General features: G+C 42.0%; 1 protein-coding gene across 5 annotated transcripts in view; it reads right to left on the minus strand.

The window, feature by feature from the left end:
- Nucleotides 1-20,968, minus strand: part of LOC119483762 (microtubule-associated protein 2-like) — a 61,892-nt gene that overhangs the window by 9,229 nt on the left and 31,695 nt on the right. Inside the window, exons 4-12 of one of the 5 annotated variants that reach the window (XM_037762199.1) lie at nucleotides 12,953-13,130; nucleotides 10,797-10,871; nucleotides 5,141-7,762; nucleotides 3,906-4,103; nucleotides 3,591-3,728; nucleotides 2,857-2,912; nucleotides 1,454-1,639; nucleotides 1,257-1,371; nucleotides 981-1,031 (exon numbers count right to left, since the gene is read on the minus strand). In XM_037762199.1, the coding sequence (XP_037618127.1) occupies nucleotides 981-1,031; nucleotides 1,257-1,371; nucleotides 1,454-1,639; nucleotides 2,857-2,912; nucleotides 3,591-3,728; nucleotides 3,906-4,103; nucleotides 5,141-7,762; nucleotides 10,797-10,871; nucleotides 12,953-13,091 (3,580 nt within the window). In that variant the 5' untranslated portion in view covers nucleotides 13,092-13,130. Of the gene's footprint in view, nucleotides 1-980; nucleotides 1,032-1,256; nucleotides 1,372-1,453; nucleotides 1,640-2,856; nucleotides 2,913-3,590; nucleotides 3,729-3,905; nucleotides 4,104-5,140; nucleotides 7,982-8,912; nucleotides 9,144-10,796; nucleotides 10,872-12,952; nucleotides 13,131-20,968 lie in introns of those variants that run through there. The other 4 variants (XM_037762198.1, XM_037762203.1, XM_037762200.1 and 1 more) reach the window with 4 other exon arrangements.

A 20,968-nucleotide genomic window follows, 5' to 3' on the forward strand; every position in this document is an offset into this window, starting at 1 on the left:
TCTCCTTCTTTCTGATTGGAAGATGAAGATCTTTTAACTGTAAATGTGCAGAAAATGAATGTTTAGGCAGATACAGCAAATCAGGCTTTGCATATTGCAACCCTGTTATGTATTAAGAGGGGGATGCACTGTAAGAAGACTTGAATAATATATCATTTTAAAGGTGCTAAATGCGAGCTTGGGAGCATTACTCGCACAGCTCTCAACATGGCGACAGCTGAAGATCTTTGCACACCAAGTCCGTATTTTTTGTGTGAACTTTTTTAATCCGCTAAATTATATAATTTTATTATTATTCATTTAATTTCAATAAAAAAAAAATGTACGCAAGAACCCTTGCACACTGAGTGCAATGCTTTTCGTTATTCTATTCGTCGCGAAAATTGACATTGACAATTAACATGCAGGAGAAGCACCGCGGCCGTCCCGGCGATGTCAATAAATCACAGAGAAACTCGGATTACAACACTTAACGTATAGAGCAACTTAAAGACTTTTTGAAACCTGCACGACACTCTTCAGAGTAACTTGTGACCAAGATGAATGAATGACTGATTTGTCGATGGATGATGCTCGATTCTATATAGAACATGTAAGGGATAATTTACAGCAAGCGGGTCATTGTTGTGAAATAAACCCTGAGAGGGCGATCCGACCGAAGCGGAGGGGTCTCCCATCGCCCTGAAGGGGTTTATTTCACAATAATGACCATCTAGCTGTACATTATTCTCGCTTATTACACGGCTTCTTACTTAAGAAATCAATAATTGGACACAAAAATGGTCCGCCAGAGTCCGACATCAGCCCATAGCAACGGTCTGTTATACATAGCAACGGTCTACTATAAAGAAATAACAGACCGTAGAATGCTGTGACTGTCCAATCAGAATTGAGTATTCAACAAAGCCGTGTAATAAACAGATGTAATATGTCGATGAAGAGGGTGTGATGGGTCTAACAGGAGCTAATAGGTGGTCTACCTGCCATACCAGGGGCTCTTCCAGACCTGGTGTCCGCTCTGGACTGGATCGCTTTGAGAGGGGAGAGGCAAAAAAAGGACAGGGAGGGAAAAAGGGAGTGAAGGGAAGGAAGAGCAGGGAAGGGAGCGTAAGGTGGTAGGAGTTAGAATTCAATAAAAAAGAAAGTGATTGAGGAGAGTATAAGTGCAAGAGATTAAAGAGGCTGTGGAAGAGATGAGTTAATTAGGGAGGCAAACAAGCTGGAGGGGTCTGTTTTGTACATGTTTGTATTCTTACAGGTCGGCCTGGAGGGGGTGCTGTCGTCCTGTTCAGCAGCAGGGATGTGGCGCGTCAGAGATTTGGCGGGCCTCGGCAAGGACGACCTCTTCTCCGGGCTGCGGTACGCTCTCTCCTGAATGAACACACACACTGAAGAGTCAACACCTGGCGCTCGACCACTGGTCACAGCTACCTATCAATCCTTTCCATTTTACCTTCTCCGCCCATTTGTTTGGCAGAGGGCGCGAGTGGGAGCACGCAGAGGCGGACCGAGCCTCGTCGAGCTCCGCCTGTACCAGAGGGCTCCGCTTAAGGCTACAGGCGGAGCTTGGACGGGGGGGCGTGTAATCGTTTCCCCGCCGCTGAACCGCCATCTTTAACAGAACGGCTCTCGTGGGGCTCTGGACGGAAGCCGCGATCGACGAGAGGCGGGAAAGCATGCAGGATGTGAGGATGATGTTGATGAAGCAGAGGTGACAAACAGAAGGAGAGATGAAGATGTGAGATGGGATGGAGTGGAGGTGAAGGGGTGACACACTACGTGCAAGTGTATTGTACACACTTAAGAACATATTGTAATGTAATGAATGAACACAAGTGATGATTTTCTTTCAAGAAAAACCTTGGATGGATGATGTTTATACAAATGAAACATAATGCAACTTTTACACAGAGGTAGAAAAATGTTTTTTTGCAAGAGTGGTGAGAGGTGAAAGACGGAATTCAAGATATTTCTGAGAGCCCCTGTACTGCACATTATAAGTGTATAATAGTACAACCTGAACATGATTCTCTGCCTACTCTTATTTGAATTCTATACTCACAGATTTTCTCTGTCGAGGCTGGCACAAGGACAGAGGAGGGCATGCAAGACAAAACGTGTTCACAGAGAGAAATAAAAACATGCAGAAATGGAAAAAAAGGAAGAAAATATCCAGTTTGTGATGCAAACAACGAGCCCCATGATACATTACACACAGTTATGTTGTGAAATATACTGAAAGACAAGCGCAGCGCCTGTTTACAACAACATAGTACTGATTATGTGTGATTTAGTGTTGCTGTTGATTATTTTCTCGATTAATCGATTAGTTGTTTGGTCTATAAAATGTCAGAAAATGGGGAAAAATGTCCATCAGTGTTTCCCAAAAGCCCAAGATGACGTCCTCAAATGTCTTGTTTTGTCCACAACTCAAAGATATTAAGTTTACTGTCATAGAGGAGTAAAGAAACCAGAAAATATTCACATTTAAGAAGCTGGAATCAGAGAATTTAGACTTTTTTTTCTTTCAAAAATATACTATATTATCAAAATAATTGGTGATTAATTTAATAGTTGACAACTAATGAATGAATAACCATTGGGAATAACCTCATCCCATGAAATGGAATTAATTTGTGCATTAGAACAAATATTATGTATTGAATAAACTGAATAAAAGTGCCATCACCATGTGGCTTTTATTTCCTCCTTTCTATGCTTCAGGAGAATATATTTACTGATTTGCATAAATATTTACATACAAAAACCTAAATTTAGACGTGCTCAATCAGAAAAATTGATAATGCTAATCACAGCACGATTGCATATATGTGTGTCGTAGTTGATAGTACTTACAGTGGTCCTCTCCCTGGACTGGTGGGCCACACTGAGGGGCTGATGGCTTTCCATACCTGTGAAGAAACAGTCCTGCTGTAATGATCAATATAAACCAGCAGGGGGAGACATTAGCGGGTGTGAATTTTCACACACAACACACACATCCATAAATGTACAGCCCGAACGTAAACGTCGGGAAACCATTTTAGTCGCTCTACATTCAGAGGCCTCTTCACGCCAGCCGACCAAACACACAACCTCCGACGTGCAGCCGTTTCCAGCAAACGTATACATGTGACACATCAGAAACAGAATGGCACCAGAGCAGCTGTGATCAGTCATTAAATACCAATAACTGAGGCATCATTGAGCAGAAATAAACATGAATATGAGGCCAAGCAGGAGTAAATATTCCATTTTTGACAAAATGAGAACCCAAAAAAAGACAAAGACAAAGCAGTTGAGCTCATTAAAAAAAAAGAGCGCAGCACATGATGTTTGCCAGCTACATTGCACCTGCTTGATTCCTCAATGAGCCATCAATAGAGAGAGAGCATCAAAACACCTGTTATTGTATGTTTTGTAGCAACAATTCAAACCCAAAATTGGTCCAGCTTTGACTGTATTTGCAGTTGAATAGGGTTAAATAAAGAAAATTGGACCTGGGTTATGTATATGTTCACTTCATATGAATCCATATGAAGTTGCACTCTCTCTATCCACGGCGCCGATTCCCGGTGAAGAGTGTTCACCTGTGACCTTGCGTCTAGCAGAGCCGTGAAGCAGAGCGGGCCTAGGATGTCTGGCCGCCGCTTTGGCTACACTCTTTCGAGACGGAGAGCGACACTGGAGGGCTGACACCTTACTCTGGTCAGCCCTCCTCACAGCTACTAGCAGAGAGGAGAGACAGGATTATACCAACATGCAAACCTCGGTTACATGTACTGCATAGAGGCAAATCTGTGCTTAACATCAAGTTACACATAATTTGCTAAAGTATAAAAAGTTTAAATGCAAAATATACATAATTTAAGCTAAACAACACTTCTTGAATACAGAATTGGAACCTTTTTTCTTCTTCATCTCCTCTCTTGGTGGATGGTGGCTGGGGACTTTGCGGGACACTTTACTCTCAGTGGTGCCAGGGCGGCCCCTTCCTCTGCCAGGGGCCCGTTTAGCGGGTCTGTCCACCACAGGTGTACTGGTAGGACTCTGGACCTGAGGAAGGGCTTCGATTTGCTCAGTCATGATACTTTTGTCATCATCTGCAGTGGAGAGGGATTAAAAGAGGACTAATTCTCCACATTCCTAGCTAGCTGGGAGCTAGCTTAGTACAGAAGACACATTAAAGGGATAGTGCGGGTGTTTTGAAGTGGGGTTGTATGAGGTGCTTGTCCATAGTCAGTGTATTACCTAGAGTAGATGACGGTCGGCGCGCCCCCAGTTTGGAGAAGCAGACATGAGTTACCGCACGGGAGCAAAGCGATGTACTGCTGTGGATGGGGGCAGCAGCAAAATATATTTTAGCCACCTAAAAATATCAATATATTTACTATATTTAGAATATTCTCACCAGTTTACCTTGCCGTGGGACAGCTATGCAGTCTATGTTTCCGATGGGAAACTGAAGCAGTTATTTACACTTTCGTCAAAGCAACCAGATTCCATTGAAATAAACTCGAATTTTACCTTGCAGAACACAGGAGTTGCTGGTCTACCGTTGCTTCGATTGGTTAGTTATCATGTTATTGTGTGATTTTGGTTAGTTCAGATTAACCAAAGTCATGCAATAAGACAAACAAACTAACCAATCGAGGCAGCGGTAGACCAGCAACCCTTGTTTTCTGCGAGGTAAAATGACAGTTTCTTTCAATGGAGTCTGGTGGCTTTCGGGAGAGCATAGCTGGATATAACGGCTTCAGTTCCCCCGCCGGAAAGGCGGGGGAACTGAAGCGGCCTAAAAAGGAAAATATTCTAAATATAGCATACACTTAAACTGATATTGATTTTTTTAGGTAGCAAAAATAAGTTTTACTGCCGGTCCCGTCCACAGCAGTACATTGCTTTGCTCCCTCCCAAACTGCGGGTGTGCCGATCGTCATCTACTGTAGGTAACACACTGACTATGGATAAGTACCTCATACAACCTCGCTTTAAAACACCTGAACTATCCCTTTAAGATTTACTATCAAACAAGCGTTATAGCGTAAGCTAGTTTTTGGTATTAAAAGAAAATACATTAAGTGTCTTAAACATGTATTTTACAATTGGTTAATTTATTAATTTTACAAGCTCTGGGTACCTTGTGAGTCCATCCAGCCACTGTCTGTATCTAGGATGGAGACGTCCATGGTGGTTTCATCGTTAGCTGCCTGACTGGTCTGGCAGAGCACAGCGGAGGTCTCTTCCACCTCCTGACCAATCTCAATGTCTTTCTCCTCTTCAACTATCCTCTCCTGCCCCTCATCCTCCATTGTTTTCCTCTCTTTCTCTTCGCCTACCCCATCAGAACCAACTTGCTTCTCCCCTGTTAGGACTTCCTTTACCACCTCACCCTCTTCTTTCGTTCCATCATCCCTATTGTCTTCTTCTACTTTATCCTCCCCTGTCCCATCATCTCTGCCGCCACCTTCATCCAGTTGCAGTGGTAGATCATGGTCAGAGCATGGAGACAAGTGCGAACTGTCTGTCGCGGGGTCCCCATCACTGTTTATCGCACTGTGACTCCATTCTTCTGCTCCAGACTTGGGATCTTCTTCCCCCAACTGATCGCCTACCGTCAGCCTCACCTTGATTGGACTCTCAGGCACTTCCTCCATTACCTCTTGAGGCTCTTCAGCAATCTCAATATCATCCTCTTCATCGGCTTCTTCCTCTACTTGTGCTTGAGGTATAATAATGACTGGGGAAGATATTTGTGGCTTTGGTGCATCGACCTTCTGTAACTGGATTTGGGCATCTTTCTCATCTAAGGCCTTTCCAGTGCTTAAATCCTTAACAGCCTTTGAGGTCTCTTGCTTTTCTATTCTTCTAGGTGTCCCATGCTCACTTTGAATCTTCTGGACATCCTTTTCTGTGCTCTCTCCTAAAGACTGAGATGATGCTGAAGGTATGTTTGGCAGTTCTGGTTCATCCCTTCTTTCTTCTGATTCTTCAGATTTCTGCATTTCTTTGTTTAACTCTGTCTGTTTACTATCAATCCTCTCAGGCTCTGGATCATCCTCTGCTTTGACCTCCAGTAAGACATCTTTCCCTGCCTTCTCTCCAGTGAATTGGGTTTCTGAGGGAATATCATCTGGGGACTTGGGGGTAGTGGGAGTTAGGGGAACCATGCTTCCAGTTTCCAGAGGAGTGAAAGTAAAGGAACTGTCTGGTGGGATGGGAGAAGCCTCTCTGGAGGGGTCTTTTTCAACGTCTACCTCAGGGATTGCTTGGATCTTTATGTCACCGGGCAGGCCACTCTCCAAACGAAACTCAGTCAGTCTGTCTTTTGAAGAAGTCATTGGGATTCTTAGACGATCAGGTTTTACTCCACTTGTCACGGCTCTTTCAAGACTCAGGGTACTCTTTACTGGTGCATCTTTCTTTTCAAACACTGTTTTTTGGGAAACTTCAGGGAGAATTCCTTGAGTTCCTTTTTGAACACCTTCAACTTCTGATGCCCCTAGCTCCTCCTCAACTTCACTCTCCATAGAAGGGAAACGCTGGTGTGGAGAGTCCCCAGGACTGGGTACATCAGCAGGAGAAGGCATGGGCCCCGAGTACTCATTGAAAACACAGTAGCCCACTTCCTCCAGCTGGCTTTCCCCTTCCACCACTCTCGAGGCTTGATCTCCCAATGCGAGCTTGGCCAAAGAACTCCCCATTAGAGCTGACACATTGGCGGGCACGGACTTTCGCCTCATGTGATCAAGCTCCCTCTTCTCTAACGATGGGCGAGGTAGGTCTCCAGCCAGGTCCAACATCTCAGAGAGGCTGCCTGAATGTTCCAAATGTTTGTGCTTATCAGAAGGGGAAGGCGTGTCTGCCTTGGTGGGGGTATCTTCAGGTGATTCAGTGGTAGTCGGGGTAATGGAGACAGCTGTTGGAAACTGGTGTTGGCTCTCAACAGATGGTGTTGAAGGGTAAACCTCAGATTCATCAAAGCTTCCGCTGATTGGGCACAAAGTCCTTAACGTCTCTCCCTTTACTACCAAAGACCCAACAGCAACGTTCAAGGAGAGGCTTCTTTGTTCCAGCGACACCTTACCAGGAGATGTTCTGGCTTTTCTCTCCGGTTGTTCCTCGAGCTTCTGCACAATGCTTTTAGTGTCCTCGCTTAACTTTTTCTCTGCTGCTGTGCTGAGTTCGTAATAGCTCTGGGTTTGGGATGACTCCTCTTCGTGGCTTTTTGAAGATGTCTCAAAGTATCCGGATTCGCGTTCTACAAAAATATCTGATGCCGATTTCAACTCTGTGCCAAGTTCTGGACTTGACTCGACCGTTTCTTGTCTTTGGTCCCCTTTTTGAATGTCAGTCACTGGCGTTTCATGCAATCTAATGTCACTGCCACTATCTTGGCCCTCAACTGTCCCTGCTTTTTCTTTGCTTTCATTCATAGGGGCTTCTGATTTGCTTGGTAAGATAACTCCCTCTTTGTCTTCCTCCTCTGTCAGAACAGGTTGTTTTTCTTCTTTTTCTTTGGACTCTACAAGCAGGTGGCTCTCAGCGACCTCTTCTACTACATCCGTTGTGTCTTGGTCAATTGATGAGTGCTCTTTCTCTTTCATAGAGGGCGGGGAAGGTTCAATCGAGGCAAGTTCTTCACCTTCAGGTGTTGCTCTTTCAACCGCCAACAGCGTCCCATGTAGCGACGCCACTTGAGGTTCATCTTCTTTCATAGCAGACTCACAAGATGCCTTACTGATGCATTCTTCTGGCTGGGCTGTGAGTTTGAAGGATACTGTACAACTTTGCGCCGAGTCATACAAGCTAAAAAGCTTTGCTTGAAGCATCCACAAAAGCTAGCCAATACAGTCAAGCCGAGGCCTTCTGCACATAGATACAGTAGCTCTCTATCAAGCAAAACACACAGCACAGTGTATTTTGCAGCAGGCCACAACAGCACAGAGGGGGGTCGCAGCATCTAAGATAGCGTGCAGAACTGGAATGAAGGAATGAGTTGCATGACGTTAGATGACAAGAAAGTAAAATGTACACAATTGAATTCCTATTGCAATACTCAAGGATTGACAAAAATGGTCAACCTGATGATAAAGAAAGGTATTTTTTGGATGTAATTAACTGTTAATGGTGTCATTATAGATTCTACAGGAATACTGTGGATTTGAATTAATTTTTATATTGCTTGGAAGTAAATTTATTAAGGGTGTGTTCTTGATTCAATTAATAGATAAGGATGATGATACATGTCCAATGAGGGTGGATTGTAATGCCCAAAGTGTGTAACAATAGGAAAACAGAATTATCCTTTGCCTTGTAATGAAATGAAAACAACATTGAAACTCAAAGCAAGTGATATACAACAGACTTAAAAATACATTCAGGACTGATTCATGAAACACCCATACAGGTGGGTGTACTCAGAAAACACCTTCTTGCACACAATATTCAAGGAAAACCCACATAAAAATATACAAACATCTAATTCTAGTGACACAGTATAGACAGTGACATCTGCATTTGCAATGTAGCTGGCAATACAAAAGTGCAGGAATGATCAACTACAAAATGGTTGATCCGGTGTTCGCTCCGATGAAAAGCAAATGGTTATGTTTTGCATGAAAAAAGCACAAAATCAAAATGCTATGTCACATCATTTTGCACAACTTCAGGTACTGAAGCGGAAGCTGATTTAAGAGCAACAAAGCTGCAGGAAGGTTTGGCGGCGAAAGCCTGAGTCGCATCACAATTTATAAATCAAGAGCGGAAAATCTTGAGTACCCGTTAACAGAGCACAAGAGGATCATGCAAAATAGGTAATGGATAGACATTCACTCCAACACGCTTTCCTAGAGGAAGGATGTTCACACATACTGCACACGCACACAAAAACCCATAAAAACCACACACACCTTGTTGTGATGGGCTGTGTTCACCTTGATGACTTCCTCCATTGAGGACCTCAGGTGTCTGGGCTTGCTGGCAGCCCAAAGCCTGGGGCTCTGTTAAATAATCTGTCTGCTCTAAGAGCAAGGCTGCAGGCTGCTCATATGCCACTTCCTCCTGGTAACTGTGGGGCTCCTCTGGAGCCTTCTCCTCCTCCTCCTCATCCTGCTGTTGACTGACAACCTCTACTTTATCTTCTTTGAGCAGGGAAGGGAGGACACATAGATGAGACATGGAGGACAACAAAGCTGGGGTTACATGGGTTACTTTCAGCTCTGATGGAGATGCATGGGATGCAATTAACACACTTTCTAGCCTTGTCTTGATCGATAAATAGTTAATTATTTAACATGAGGTAAAAAATAAGAGTTTGCACATTTGCTTTACAAAGAATAGAGCATCTTAATACTGTACAATTGCAAATAACATATTTTAACCCCAACGTGAATGCATTTAGTCTTTTTTTCAGAATATATCCCATTTTATAGATTTTTTTTTTTAGAAAGTACGAGAAAAATATGCCGTGTTTGACACAGCAACAGGCTGCAAGTCATTTTCAGTGGAAGCTGGTGACATGAAGCTACAAACCAATTCCGATTCTGAACTTGAAGCGAGATGGCTCACTCATCGGCTACTTCCATCACTGATCTTGGACGCAGCGATCGTTTCTTTCGGAGCTGGTGCTGGAAGTAGCTAACGAGTGAGCCATCGCTAGGGCTGCCCCCCTCTTAGATGATTAGTTGACTAATTGCTTATTTTGGTCTCAGTCGACTAAGATTTCTTTAGTCGATTAGTCATTTTTTGTGCTTTTTTTTCATGCTGAATGACTTATTTCCAATAAACTTATAAGCACATCTCTGGTAAACACAAGATTTTGTGTGATTCTTTGTGGAAAAACTTAGTTTTACAGATCTGTCGATTAAATCGACTAATCGATGAGTTGACAAAATCGTACCAGTGTTAGTCGACTAAGAATCTCTTTGGTCGAGGACAGCCCTAGCTATCTCGCTTCTTTCTCATCTCTGTTGAGAGTTGCACATACGCAGTACCGATCGGGCAGGATCGGGTAGCGAGTGACACGTGTTGTTGTTCTTCCTGTTAAGTGTAAATGAGCTGATAAATGATATGATATCGGATCGCTGCATAGACTCGCATACTCACCGATACCTGATCCAGCATATTGGCTGTATCGGAGGCATTTCCAATACTGGTATCGGTATCGGAACAACTCTAAGAGCTAGTGTTAGTTCTGTGTACTAATGAATAATTAGCATTAACCATAAAGCTGTACTGTAGTAGGACTATAGGATTCTACACTTTTTTGTGATTGCATGCCACATGCGAGAAGGAAATGATTAGAAAACAGACGGTGCTGTTCTCTGTGAGTAAAGAGCTGAAAGCCAATCTGTGATTTACTCCTTGAGAAAATCAATAGACGCAATGAGTAAAGGAACAACAGAGGAGATGATCTGAGAGGAAAGCAGACTAGTGAGATGAAGGGCTCCAGTGGCAGGTTTATGTACTAAAGGGAGGAAGGTGTTGTCTAGTATCCAGGGCCAAGGACATACTGGTATATGTTAGAGAACTAATACTAAACTAATATTGTTTAAAGAGGACAGGACAGTGTGGCACATGCTGCAGACTCCTTAAAGGTGATTAGCTGACATGCAAGGCGACATTAAACACTAAAGGGACCAGAAGAAAGAGGAGGAGAGTTTTTCTAATCATGCGAGTGGCTGTTTTGAGAACTTGTTTTGGTGTCTTCTTTTAGAGATTTTACCACTCTCACCACCATCCACACTCTCATCCTGAATGGTCTGAGGGGTTATAATAAGTGCGCGTGGGTGTACCTTGTGCCACGGGCCCAATCTGCTCAGCGGATGGAGAGGGGGGAGGGGAGGGAGGCAAATTGGCTGAGTCATCCACTGCGAAGGGAGAGAGAGAGAGAGAGAGAGAGAGAGAGAGAGAGAGGGAGAGAGAGAGAGAGAGAGAGAGAGAGACAGACAGACAACACCGGGAAGACAAGAGATGGATGGGAGGACGGAAATGAAAAACTAATAACTGTGCTGACCTTATCTCTGTGGGTGGCCTCCCTTTGAGTTGGGAACAATGCTCGTTGTGTGAATCTCTTGCTCATCTAGGGTCTGATTAGTCGGGCCTTTTATTCAATGTCAAGTGCAGATGGATGTAGCTAGAACTTACCTCAGATGGTGTAAAAACATACACTGAGTCACATTACAGTGGCTCAATATTCAAGATTCAACCATAAAAAAATCAAAAGACATTGACAAACTTATTATTTACATTCAATTCACCATAAAAAAAGTGGAAATTATGAGTTCCCACAGATGTACACATGCACATGGTCAAAGTGTGCCAGTACAAGTAGTGCTGCATTCATGTGGAATCAGGCAGATGGTAAATCGGGAGTCATGTTAAAGGCCGGTAGATGGCATTGCCGGTCAAAGTATTGCTGCCAGGCAAGTCAAATATTTTGCCGTCCTCCGAGACACGACAGAATTTACAACCGAATGCTACGTAGCTCCGTCACACAAGGAGAAAGTAGCTTAAGTTTGAAATAGAATATTAAGAGAAATCTGCATTTTATAGCTACATGCATTACTAGAATAATTACATAATATAGTAGACAGAAAATTGATTCCATCATCATAACAACATATTATCATGCATGTTTTGTTTTGCCATCCTGCCATTCCGTCGCACTGTTGTTTGTTTTTCCCGTGCCGTCCAGAAGGTGTTGTCCGTCTGCCGTCTGCCTGATTCCATGCGAATGCAGCATAAGTATGACAAAAAAAGTTATCTACCTAATAGGCAGCTTACTCTTCTTTAAAATCCATCTTCCCTTTTTTATTTCTTTTTCTTCTTCTTCTTCCTCTCTCTCTTTCCTTTAAGCTAGACTGATCACTTTGCAGACATATCAATCAAAATATTAGCATTTTGCTGTAAATCTGACATCTACCAGCCTTTGTTTCCACGTTCTAATATGATGGATATGATACTTTATTATATTAGTCAGATTTAGTAACTTTCAGCCAACCACATTATCATAATTTAGAGATTGCAGATTTTTTTTCTGATATAGTTTTTCCAAAGTGCAAAATCCTTAAAATAAGCATATTTCTGAAAGGCAACATGCTCCGCTAGGAAATAAAACAGCTTTACTACAAGATGCCTCCTCTCTTAAAGAGGACCTATTATGCTTTTGTGCTTTCCCTCTCTCCTTTAGTGTGTTATGAAGTTTTTTTGTGTGTGTAAAAGGTCTGCAAAGTTACAAAGCCCAAAGTCCACGCCAAAGGGAGAAACACTGCTCCTGAACTACCTGAAACGCCTCGCTTGAAATCCGCCTTTTCTTCCGTAATGTGGTGATGTCACCAAGTAACACATTTGCATAATACCTGCCTCTAGTTTGTCACGCCCTCAAACAAAGCTAGTTAGAGCGGAGCTGGACAGGAGTTCGAAGAGTTTGGTTCGGTTGACCAATCACAACCAGCTGACCAATCAGAGCAGACTGGGCTTTTTGGAGGCGGGGCAGGAACTCAAACAGAGCTTTTCAGACAGAGGGTGAAAAGAGGTGCTGCAGCACAGCCGGTATGAGAAAAATTGTGTTTTTTGAGCATTAAAGCATGTAAAAATGTTCTCGTAGAAACCCAAAATACAAGTATGCACTTGAAAATAAGCATAATAGGTCCTCTTTAATGTTTTACTCAAACCTTGGAGTATTTCCAAGGAGTCATGGAGCTTTCTGGTCTACTTCCAGAAAAAGGTCCAACTGTCCTCTATACAAAAGTCTTGAAGGACCACGGCAATGTCCTTCAACCTTTGGCAGCACTGCTACAGCAGACTGTGAAACCATTTTGAGGATTGACTGCTCTTGCCTGGCACCACGGAAACCAATCACAATTACCCAGTATGTGCAGGCCGTCCAATCAATGTCATTGACCCGGTGCTGCATGCTTACACGCTCACAAACACGCCGCGTTCCTACCTGTCGTTCCAGGATGCGCAGCCGCCCCGCCGTGGTATCCGTTCTCCCTGTAGGCAGAGCTGTAGGCGGAGTAGCCATTCTCGCCGTTCTCCTGGCCGTTTGAGGCCCAGTGCTCGTCCGGCTGCCGACCGTCTGCCATGCCTGCCTGCTGGGACGCCGGGGAGGGGAGACGGGTCACCTGTCGGAGGAAAGAGGAGAGAGAGATGATTGTATTGTGAGGTTTGCAGGAGAAAGAGGGAAATGATGAAAAGAGAGGAGCACACTGCATGGTGAAGCTCACAGATCAGCCACCAGAGGGAGTGAGGTCGTTCCTCTACCGGCTGGTCTTTGTCTCAGCATCCACGTGCTGAGACAGGAAGGAGAGACTGACATGAATGAATAGCTGTGCCTAATCTATTCTTTTTTTTCTTCACTTTCACAGTGGATGTGACTCCCAAAGGCGTCCAAAAAGTGGAATGCAAGTGAGCTTAACAGGTGGAGCATGACAGCGTCCCCTGCCTGTGCTTTTGATTTGATCCATGCTAAAACATGTGCATTCAATATGCATACGCTGAGCCTGAATCCAAAAAAAGACAATGAATAAACTAGTAAAGGACATTTATAATAAAATGCATATGGATCCTGAATATGTGACACGATAAAGACCAAAATGTTAAGGTGCACTGCAGCAGGCGCCTGATGAAATGGTGAGAGAGAAAAAAAAAAAAAAAGCATGTGAACACACCCTTCACATCCCCTCACCACCGATAAGGAGGTTGTTACCATGGCAACCTGAACAGGTCTTGTGGGGGGTCCAGCAGATGGGTTTGACAGGCTTGCCCCATTCAGACACAAAAGTGCTCCACACCTAGACGAACAAGTGCAACAAGCTCTTTTCCACCAATTATAATAACAAAAGGTTCGTCCCAATCACTGCTAAAGTATCCACACTCTAATCAAGCATGTACCCGCAGAAAAGCCGTTTTCATCCCTTTAGAGGAAACACACATTGTTGCTTTTTAAACAAGATTAGTGTGTGTCTCCCTTGCCTGGCAGCGAAGCTAAATTGCATCATTATCATCATCTGCGGCTAATTTCATCATAACAAATCATCACTGAGACTCCTTTCTCCCTCCGTCTCGTTGCTCATGTCCCTTTCTTTCTCTCTGACCGAGTCCATTAGCCGCGAGCTTTTTCCATTACACTTCCATCTTTGTCTACATTTTTTCTTTTTCATTCTCTTTCTCTCTTCCTCTCCTGCCACTCATCGCGGATTTCCCCATTTTCGAGTCACGATGAACAGTTTGCAAACATATTAAGTCAATATTAGGGCTGTCAAATTAACGCCATTATAACGCAAATTTGTTTTAACGCCACTAATTTCTTTAACGCAACTTGTGGTTTTGAGGTTGCAGCGGGCTCAGTTTTAAAGCTAGAGTGAAGATACTGGCATCATATGAAACTAGAACCTATGGAATTCATTGGTAAACGCTGAATATACTGAGAACAAAACGACCGATTAGTTGACTAATCGACTAACAGGGGGCAGCTCTAATTTGTAGTTGATCAATATCGATCTGAATTTGATCTGAATTGTGTTGCATTTGGACAGAGCCAGTCTAGATGTCTTTATGCTAAGCTAAACTAACCGGTTGGTAAGCTACATATTTAGCGTAAAGACGATCTCCTCATGGGAAGAAACTTTTGGTGAGAAAGCCTATTTCTCAAAATGTCAAACTATTCGTTTAAAATTGAAAATCTAATTGAGTTTCTCATCAGAGGGAAACATTATCTTTGATTTTTTGGCAGCTTCAGTCCTAAAATATGTATAAGCCTTTGAGAAATAGTGTCCCTCGCTCTCATTTGTCTTCATCTCTCTTCCCTCCTCATTCCCCTCCTCTCCTCTCCTCCCCTGCAGCGCTGCATGACGACAGGCTTGCAGCGATCGGGGCTAATGTCTGCTGCAGTGGGAAGACGTGAGGATCAGAGGAGAGAGAGAGAGAGAGACGAAGAAGAAGAGGAGGAGGAGGAGAAGAAAGACCTACTGACACTAAGGATATTGGGCCAAACTGTCTGAGACAGAAAATCTGAGCCCAGGGCTCAGTCAGTCTGGTCCCAGCTGTTGCTAAGGAAGAAAAACTGGTGCGCTGACAGCCAGATTGTGCTGATGCTGGTTTAGAACCGCACTGACCTGCTTTCAGCTGCTGTTTTGGCAATGTTACGCCACACTTGGCGTTCGCACGTTGTGTCTACAAAAGGATGGCAATAAACCTTGGCTGCTTACATAAATCCGTTGTGTTGTCATTTGATAAAAAGACGTTTGATTAGAGAAAAACACAAACACAGCACACCTTTTCTCACTAATTCAAATGCATTACACCCCAAGGGTCCAGATATACCGCAAATATCTCTTATTATTTGTTGTCTGTGTTTTTTTGTATTTGAACATCTCCCCCACCAGCAGACTGTAAAATACTAACAACAACTGGCCTTTCAATACAAAGTAGTTTAAGGAAAACTGGTTAGATTGGTGGCGAGTTACAATAGTTGTACCCATGTGACACAAGTCCTGTTAGAGCACAATGCAATGAAGAGTTTACAGTTTATTCTGTTGTAGTTTTCTATTCAAACTTGTCATTTACAACAGCGGTCTCCAACAAGAAGCTCATGTTTCTGAGTGGCTCGCTAAGATTTCAAAGAATATGTACGTAAAAATTGATAACATAAAGTCACTTCTAATTTTGATTGGACATAGTGTATTTGGGCAGACTAATAGACTTATGGCATATGAAATGTATTTCTCTCCGTCAGCTAAAATGTATGACATCATGAAGTTTGAATTATGTAAACAGAACTTACAACTAACAGTTAAATTGTCCATTTGTAAATGGTAAAGTTTATCAACCTATTTTATCTGTAGTTTGAGATTTATCCTATAACTATTATTACTGTCAATGTGTACTTTATTCATTATTATTTATTTTATTTAAATGTTTTTTTTTAATCTTATTTTCAAGTTAATGGGTTAAAGAAATTAGTGGCATTAAAACGAATTTGCGTTAACGTGTTATTATCGCGTGAACTTTGACAGCCCTGGTAATTACTCTATTATTTTTATTTTTTATCTAGAAATGTACTTCTTCTCTACCCGTCATTGAAACACTTCTAGATACTGAACTCATGCCAAGTTGTTTATTTCTCTCCTGATGTCTGGGTCCCTCCCCCCCTTCTGGACCTTGCTCTCCAGGCACACCTTGTCATCCTCGTGCGGTTAACGTGATCCGACGTTGCCCTTTCTCATCGCTCCCTTTTAGCTCTTTACCAGTCTTATTGTGTTAGAGAGAAAAGGATAAAATGTGTAATGGGCATCTTTCCAAATATAACACCACCAGACGGCTTGAATAAGACGGATTCTGCGTTGACGGAAATACTCATAACTGTACTTTTGCCCCTTTTTTTTCTCCACAGCAATTACTCATCTCATCTGAAGACACAACACTGACAGACACAGAAATTACTAACACACTCTCTGTGGGGTCAGTCTGCAATTTGGTATGTGGCTAGCTGACAAAGTACATACAAATTTTGCTTTTATGAGCAAGAAGACCTAATTTAAAACATACAAGAACTGACCTCTGGTGCCATTTAGAGTAACCAACCTCCTCTTCTGCACTATAATAAACCTGAAAACCAGATACACTAAAGCTGTGATTAGAAATTAGGTTATCTTTTCTAGAGAATCCTGAACCATTAAATCATGTTTGACTTTCAGAAAGGCTCGAAAGCTCAGCAGTCAGCCCCTAGCTGCACAGCATGTGAACCATCACCGTGTCCTGATCTTCAAAGGGTTAAATCAACAGCAAAAAAAAGGACTGTCAAACCTAATTACGTCTTGGGATTGATGTCTTAGATTGAACATGCCAGCATGAGACAAGAGCGAAGGTGTGGCAGCAGGCCTGAGGCTCGCCTGACTTCTCTTTTGTCTTTGAACGCCGTCGTCTCGCACTCTCACAGCCCCCTACCTTCCAACGCCAGCATGCGACCTCTCTACCGACTCCACCCCACACCGTCCCTAATCCGACCTCACTTCCCCGTCTGCGCCTCCCCCCCCATCTCCACCAACCGCACCCCAATCTGGGTCACCCATCACGCCTCCGTGGAGCGCCGCTCACATCGGAATGTCACCATCCATTTAGGAGGGAGGATGGAATCTGGCAGCCAGCCTCAGTAGGCCAACCTGGCCTTAATCCTCTCTGTGTGAGTGTGTCTCTGTCTTTGAGCTCTGATTTTAGGTAGGATTTTCTACATCACAATCATTGTCATTTTTATATCAGAATATATGTTTTATGCATCCAAGTGTGGAGGCTATGTTGCCAAAAATGTGCTGAGCAATGCTGTGTTTTGTCATTTGAATTTATAGGTTTTATAATAATACATATTTAATCCTTTGCCTGAGTTCTCTCCTGTCTCTTAAGGGGGAAAAAAGCACTTTTAGAGACAGCAAGAAGGTCAGTTATTAATTTATTTACATGGACTACGGTTCATACAGCTCCAATATTATCTCAATTATGACAATAATATGATAAGAGATAACTGGATAAGTTGGCGTGAAAGTGATATTTCATGTCATTCAAGCACTACCTTGTTATATATATAACACAGTCACTGTGTCGCACGTTGCAGTGAATGATGAGTGACTGTCAAACTAAACAGTAGCCCCCGAGGAGGAAAGTAGGACACTCAAGGTTGCCGTGCCCTGTAATCAACCCAGAATCCAGCGGCTTCCTCTTCAGCAGCAGCAGCAGAAGGGCGGATTACGTTTCGCTGACTCAGCAAGACGTGTGGGGGATTGACGGGTATGTAATGAGCGCTGCCGTTGAAGTGTGAATGAACTGTGTATATGGTGAACAGCAGCATGACGAGCAAGGCCCGGTATAATAGCAGGAGGTGTTGGGCTGGTTCCACTCCTTGCAGATTAAGTACTGTAATAACAGCAGTATAGGGGCACTGCGAATTAACAAAGCTTTGCTCCTTGGAAACATATCTCATCGTGTCAAAACATATGAATTAAGCAAAGGTGACCAGGTGACAATAACGATGATATAATATCAGAATATATTTTCTATAATTCTGCTTTCATTTAAATTGAATTTCAAAATAAAACTGTGAACGACTTCTGCATCAATTATGTTTCAAAACAAAACTCTGACCTACTTCTGTATCCCTCTTGTGTTTCAAAAAGAAACTCTGGACTACCGCTGTATCACTATTATGTTTCAAAATAAAACTCTGAACTACTTCTGTATCACTCTTGTGTTTCAAAATAACACTCTGAACTACTTCTGTATCACTCTTGTGTTTCAAAATAAAACTCTGAACTACTTCTGTATCATTCTTGTGTTTCAAAATAAAACTCTGAACTATTTCTGTATCAATTATGTTTCAAAATAAAACTCTGACCTACTTCTGTATCCCTCTTGTGTTTCAAAATGAAACTCTGGACTTCTCCTGTATCACTATTATGTTTCAAAATAAAACGCTTTACTATTTCTGTATCACTCTTATGTTTCAAAATAAAACTCGGAACTACTTCTGTATCAATTATGTTTTAAAATAAATCTCTTAACTACTCCTGTATCACTCTTGTTTCAAAATAAATCTCTGAACGACTTCTGTATCACTCTTGTGTTTCAAAATAACACTCTGAACTACTTTTGTATCATTCTTATGTTTCAAAATAAAACTCTAAACTACTTCTGTATCACTCTTGTTTCAAAATAAATCTCTGAACGACTTCTGTATCCCTCTTGTGTTTCAAAATAACACTCTGAACTACTTCTGTATCACTCTTGTGTTTCAAAATGAAACTCTGGACTACCGCTGTATCACTATTATGTTTCAAAATAAAACTCTGAACTACTTCTGTATCACTCTTGTGTTTCAAAATAACACTCTGAACTACTTCTGTATCACTCTTGTGTTTCAAAATAAAACTCTGAACTACTTCTGTATCATTCTTGTGTTTCAAAATAAAACTCTGAACTATTTCTGTATCAATTATGTTTCAAAATAAAACTCTGACCTACTTCTGTATCCCTCTTGTGTTTCAAAATGAAACTCTGGACTTCTCCTGTATCACTATTATGTTTCAAAATAAAACGCTTTACTATTTCTGTATCACTCTTATGTTTCAAAATAAAACTCGGAACTACTTCTGTATCAATTATGTTTTAAAATAAATCTCTTAACTACTCCTGTATCACTCTTGTTTCAAAATAAATCTCTGAACGACTTCTGTATCACTCTTGTGTTTCAAAATAACACTCTGAACTACTTTTGTATCATTCTTATGTTTCAAAATAAAACTCTAAACTACTTCTGTATCACTCTTGTTTCAAAATAAATCTCTGAACGACTTCTGTATCACTCTTGTGTTTCAAAATAAAACTCTGAACTAGATTTGTATCACTCTTGTGTTTCAAAATAAAACTCTGAACAACTTCTGTCTTACTCAAATGTTCCAACATAAAAAACTCTGAACTACTTCAGTATCTCTCTAATGTTTCAAAATAAAACAGATAAAATAGTAGTGATTACAATGGCAGTTAGTCATCATCATCATCATCATTATAACGTAGTCATATAAACCACTGTCACTTGCAGTAGAAAAATAATAGAAACATTAAGGGCTTAACTAATTGACAGTAAAAATTGATCTCAATTATGAATCCACCAGTGATAGTCAATTGTGCTTTTTTGATGTATTGGCAACATGATAATCCAATTTTGCTTGTAGTTTAAAGGGCATATTGTAATGAATTGATTGGCTATTATTGGATTTTGTACATGTGTAGTGAGTTTTGAGAGTAAAGGCTGCCCTTAAATAGAATTTTCTTCCTTCAAAGCAATTTAAGATTAGATCTAAATCAAACTGACGGTTCCGTCCCTTGTGCGTCCTCACTCAGATTTATTCCCTCCTCTCACTGCTTGCTTTTTCTTTCTCTTTAGTTTCAGCCTCCAATCTCATCAGACGAGTAGATGCTTCCTGGCAGCCCCACCCCACCCCACGGTGATGTCATGGTTCCCATGGTGATGTGAGCCCCGGGTGGGAGGGGCTGGTGGCGAGCAGGAGAGGGCGGCTGGCTGCACAGAGAGGACTTTGACCATGTTATGGATCCTGAAATAGGTCACCAGCTCCTGCAGGCGCAGCCCCGGGGGTCCCTCTTCTATCTGCACTGGCACAAATGGCAACCGAGCCATTTAGATTCATCAATATGCTGATAGCCGGTTGCTGGTTGATGTCTTTTTAGACTATTAAGCTGATGCTGATGGGGTTGTATCTTACAGTATCACTGTTTTGCTGCAGCGACAACAGTAATTTGTCTTCAGACATTGCATCAACAAAATTAATTTAGTAGGATGTGTAGGTACCGCCCACACTGTCTGATTGACAGGTGATTTAGAGCAAAAAACACTACAGCAATATTGTACCAACCATGTCATTAAAGCTTGTCGCAAAGGAGGCTAAATTACACTACGAAGTTACGCAAAATTTGGTGAGGAAAAACTGTCATGGACATTTTCAAAGGGGTCCCTTGACCTCTGACCTCCAGATATGTGAATGAAAATGGGTTCTATGGGTACCCACGAGTCTCCCCTTTACAGACATGCCCACTTTATGATAATCACATGCAGTTTGGGGCAAGTCATAGTCAAGTCAGCACACTGACACACTGACAGCTGTTGTTGCCTGTTGGGCTGCTGTTTGCCTTGTTATGATTTGAGCATATGTTTTATGCTAAATGCAGTACCTGTGAGAGTTTCTGGACAATATTTGTCATTGTTTTGTGTTGTTAATTGATTTACAATAATAAATATATACATACATTTAAATAAAGCATCATATTTGCCCACTCCCATGTTGATAAGAGTATTAAATACTTGACACATCTTCCTTTAAGGTACATTTTGAACAGATGTTGTGATTAATTTGGGACTGCATTTCAAAATTCACCAGCTATTTCTGCATAACAATCC

This window comes from Sebastes umbrosus, chromosome 24 (genome assembly GCF_015220745.1).
Source record: "Sebastes umbrosus isolate fSebUmb1 chromosome 24, fSebUmb1.pri, whole genome shotgun sequence".
NCBI classification, from domain to species: Eukaryota; Metazoa; Chordata; class Actinopteri; order Perciformes; family Sebastidae; genus Sebastes; species Sebastes umbrosus.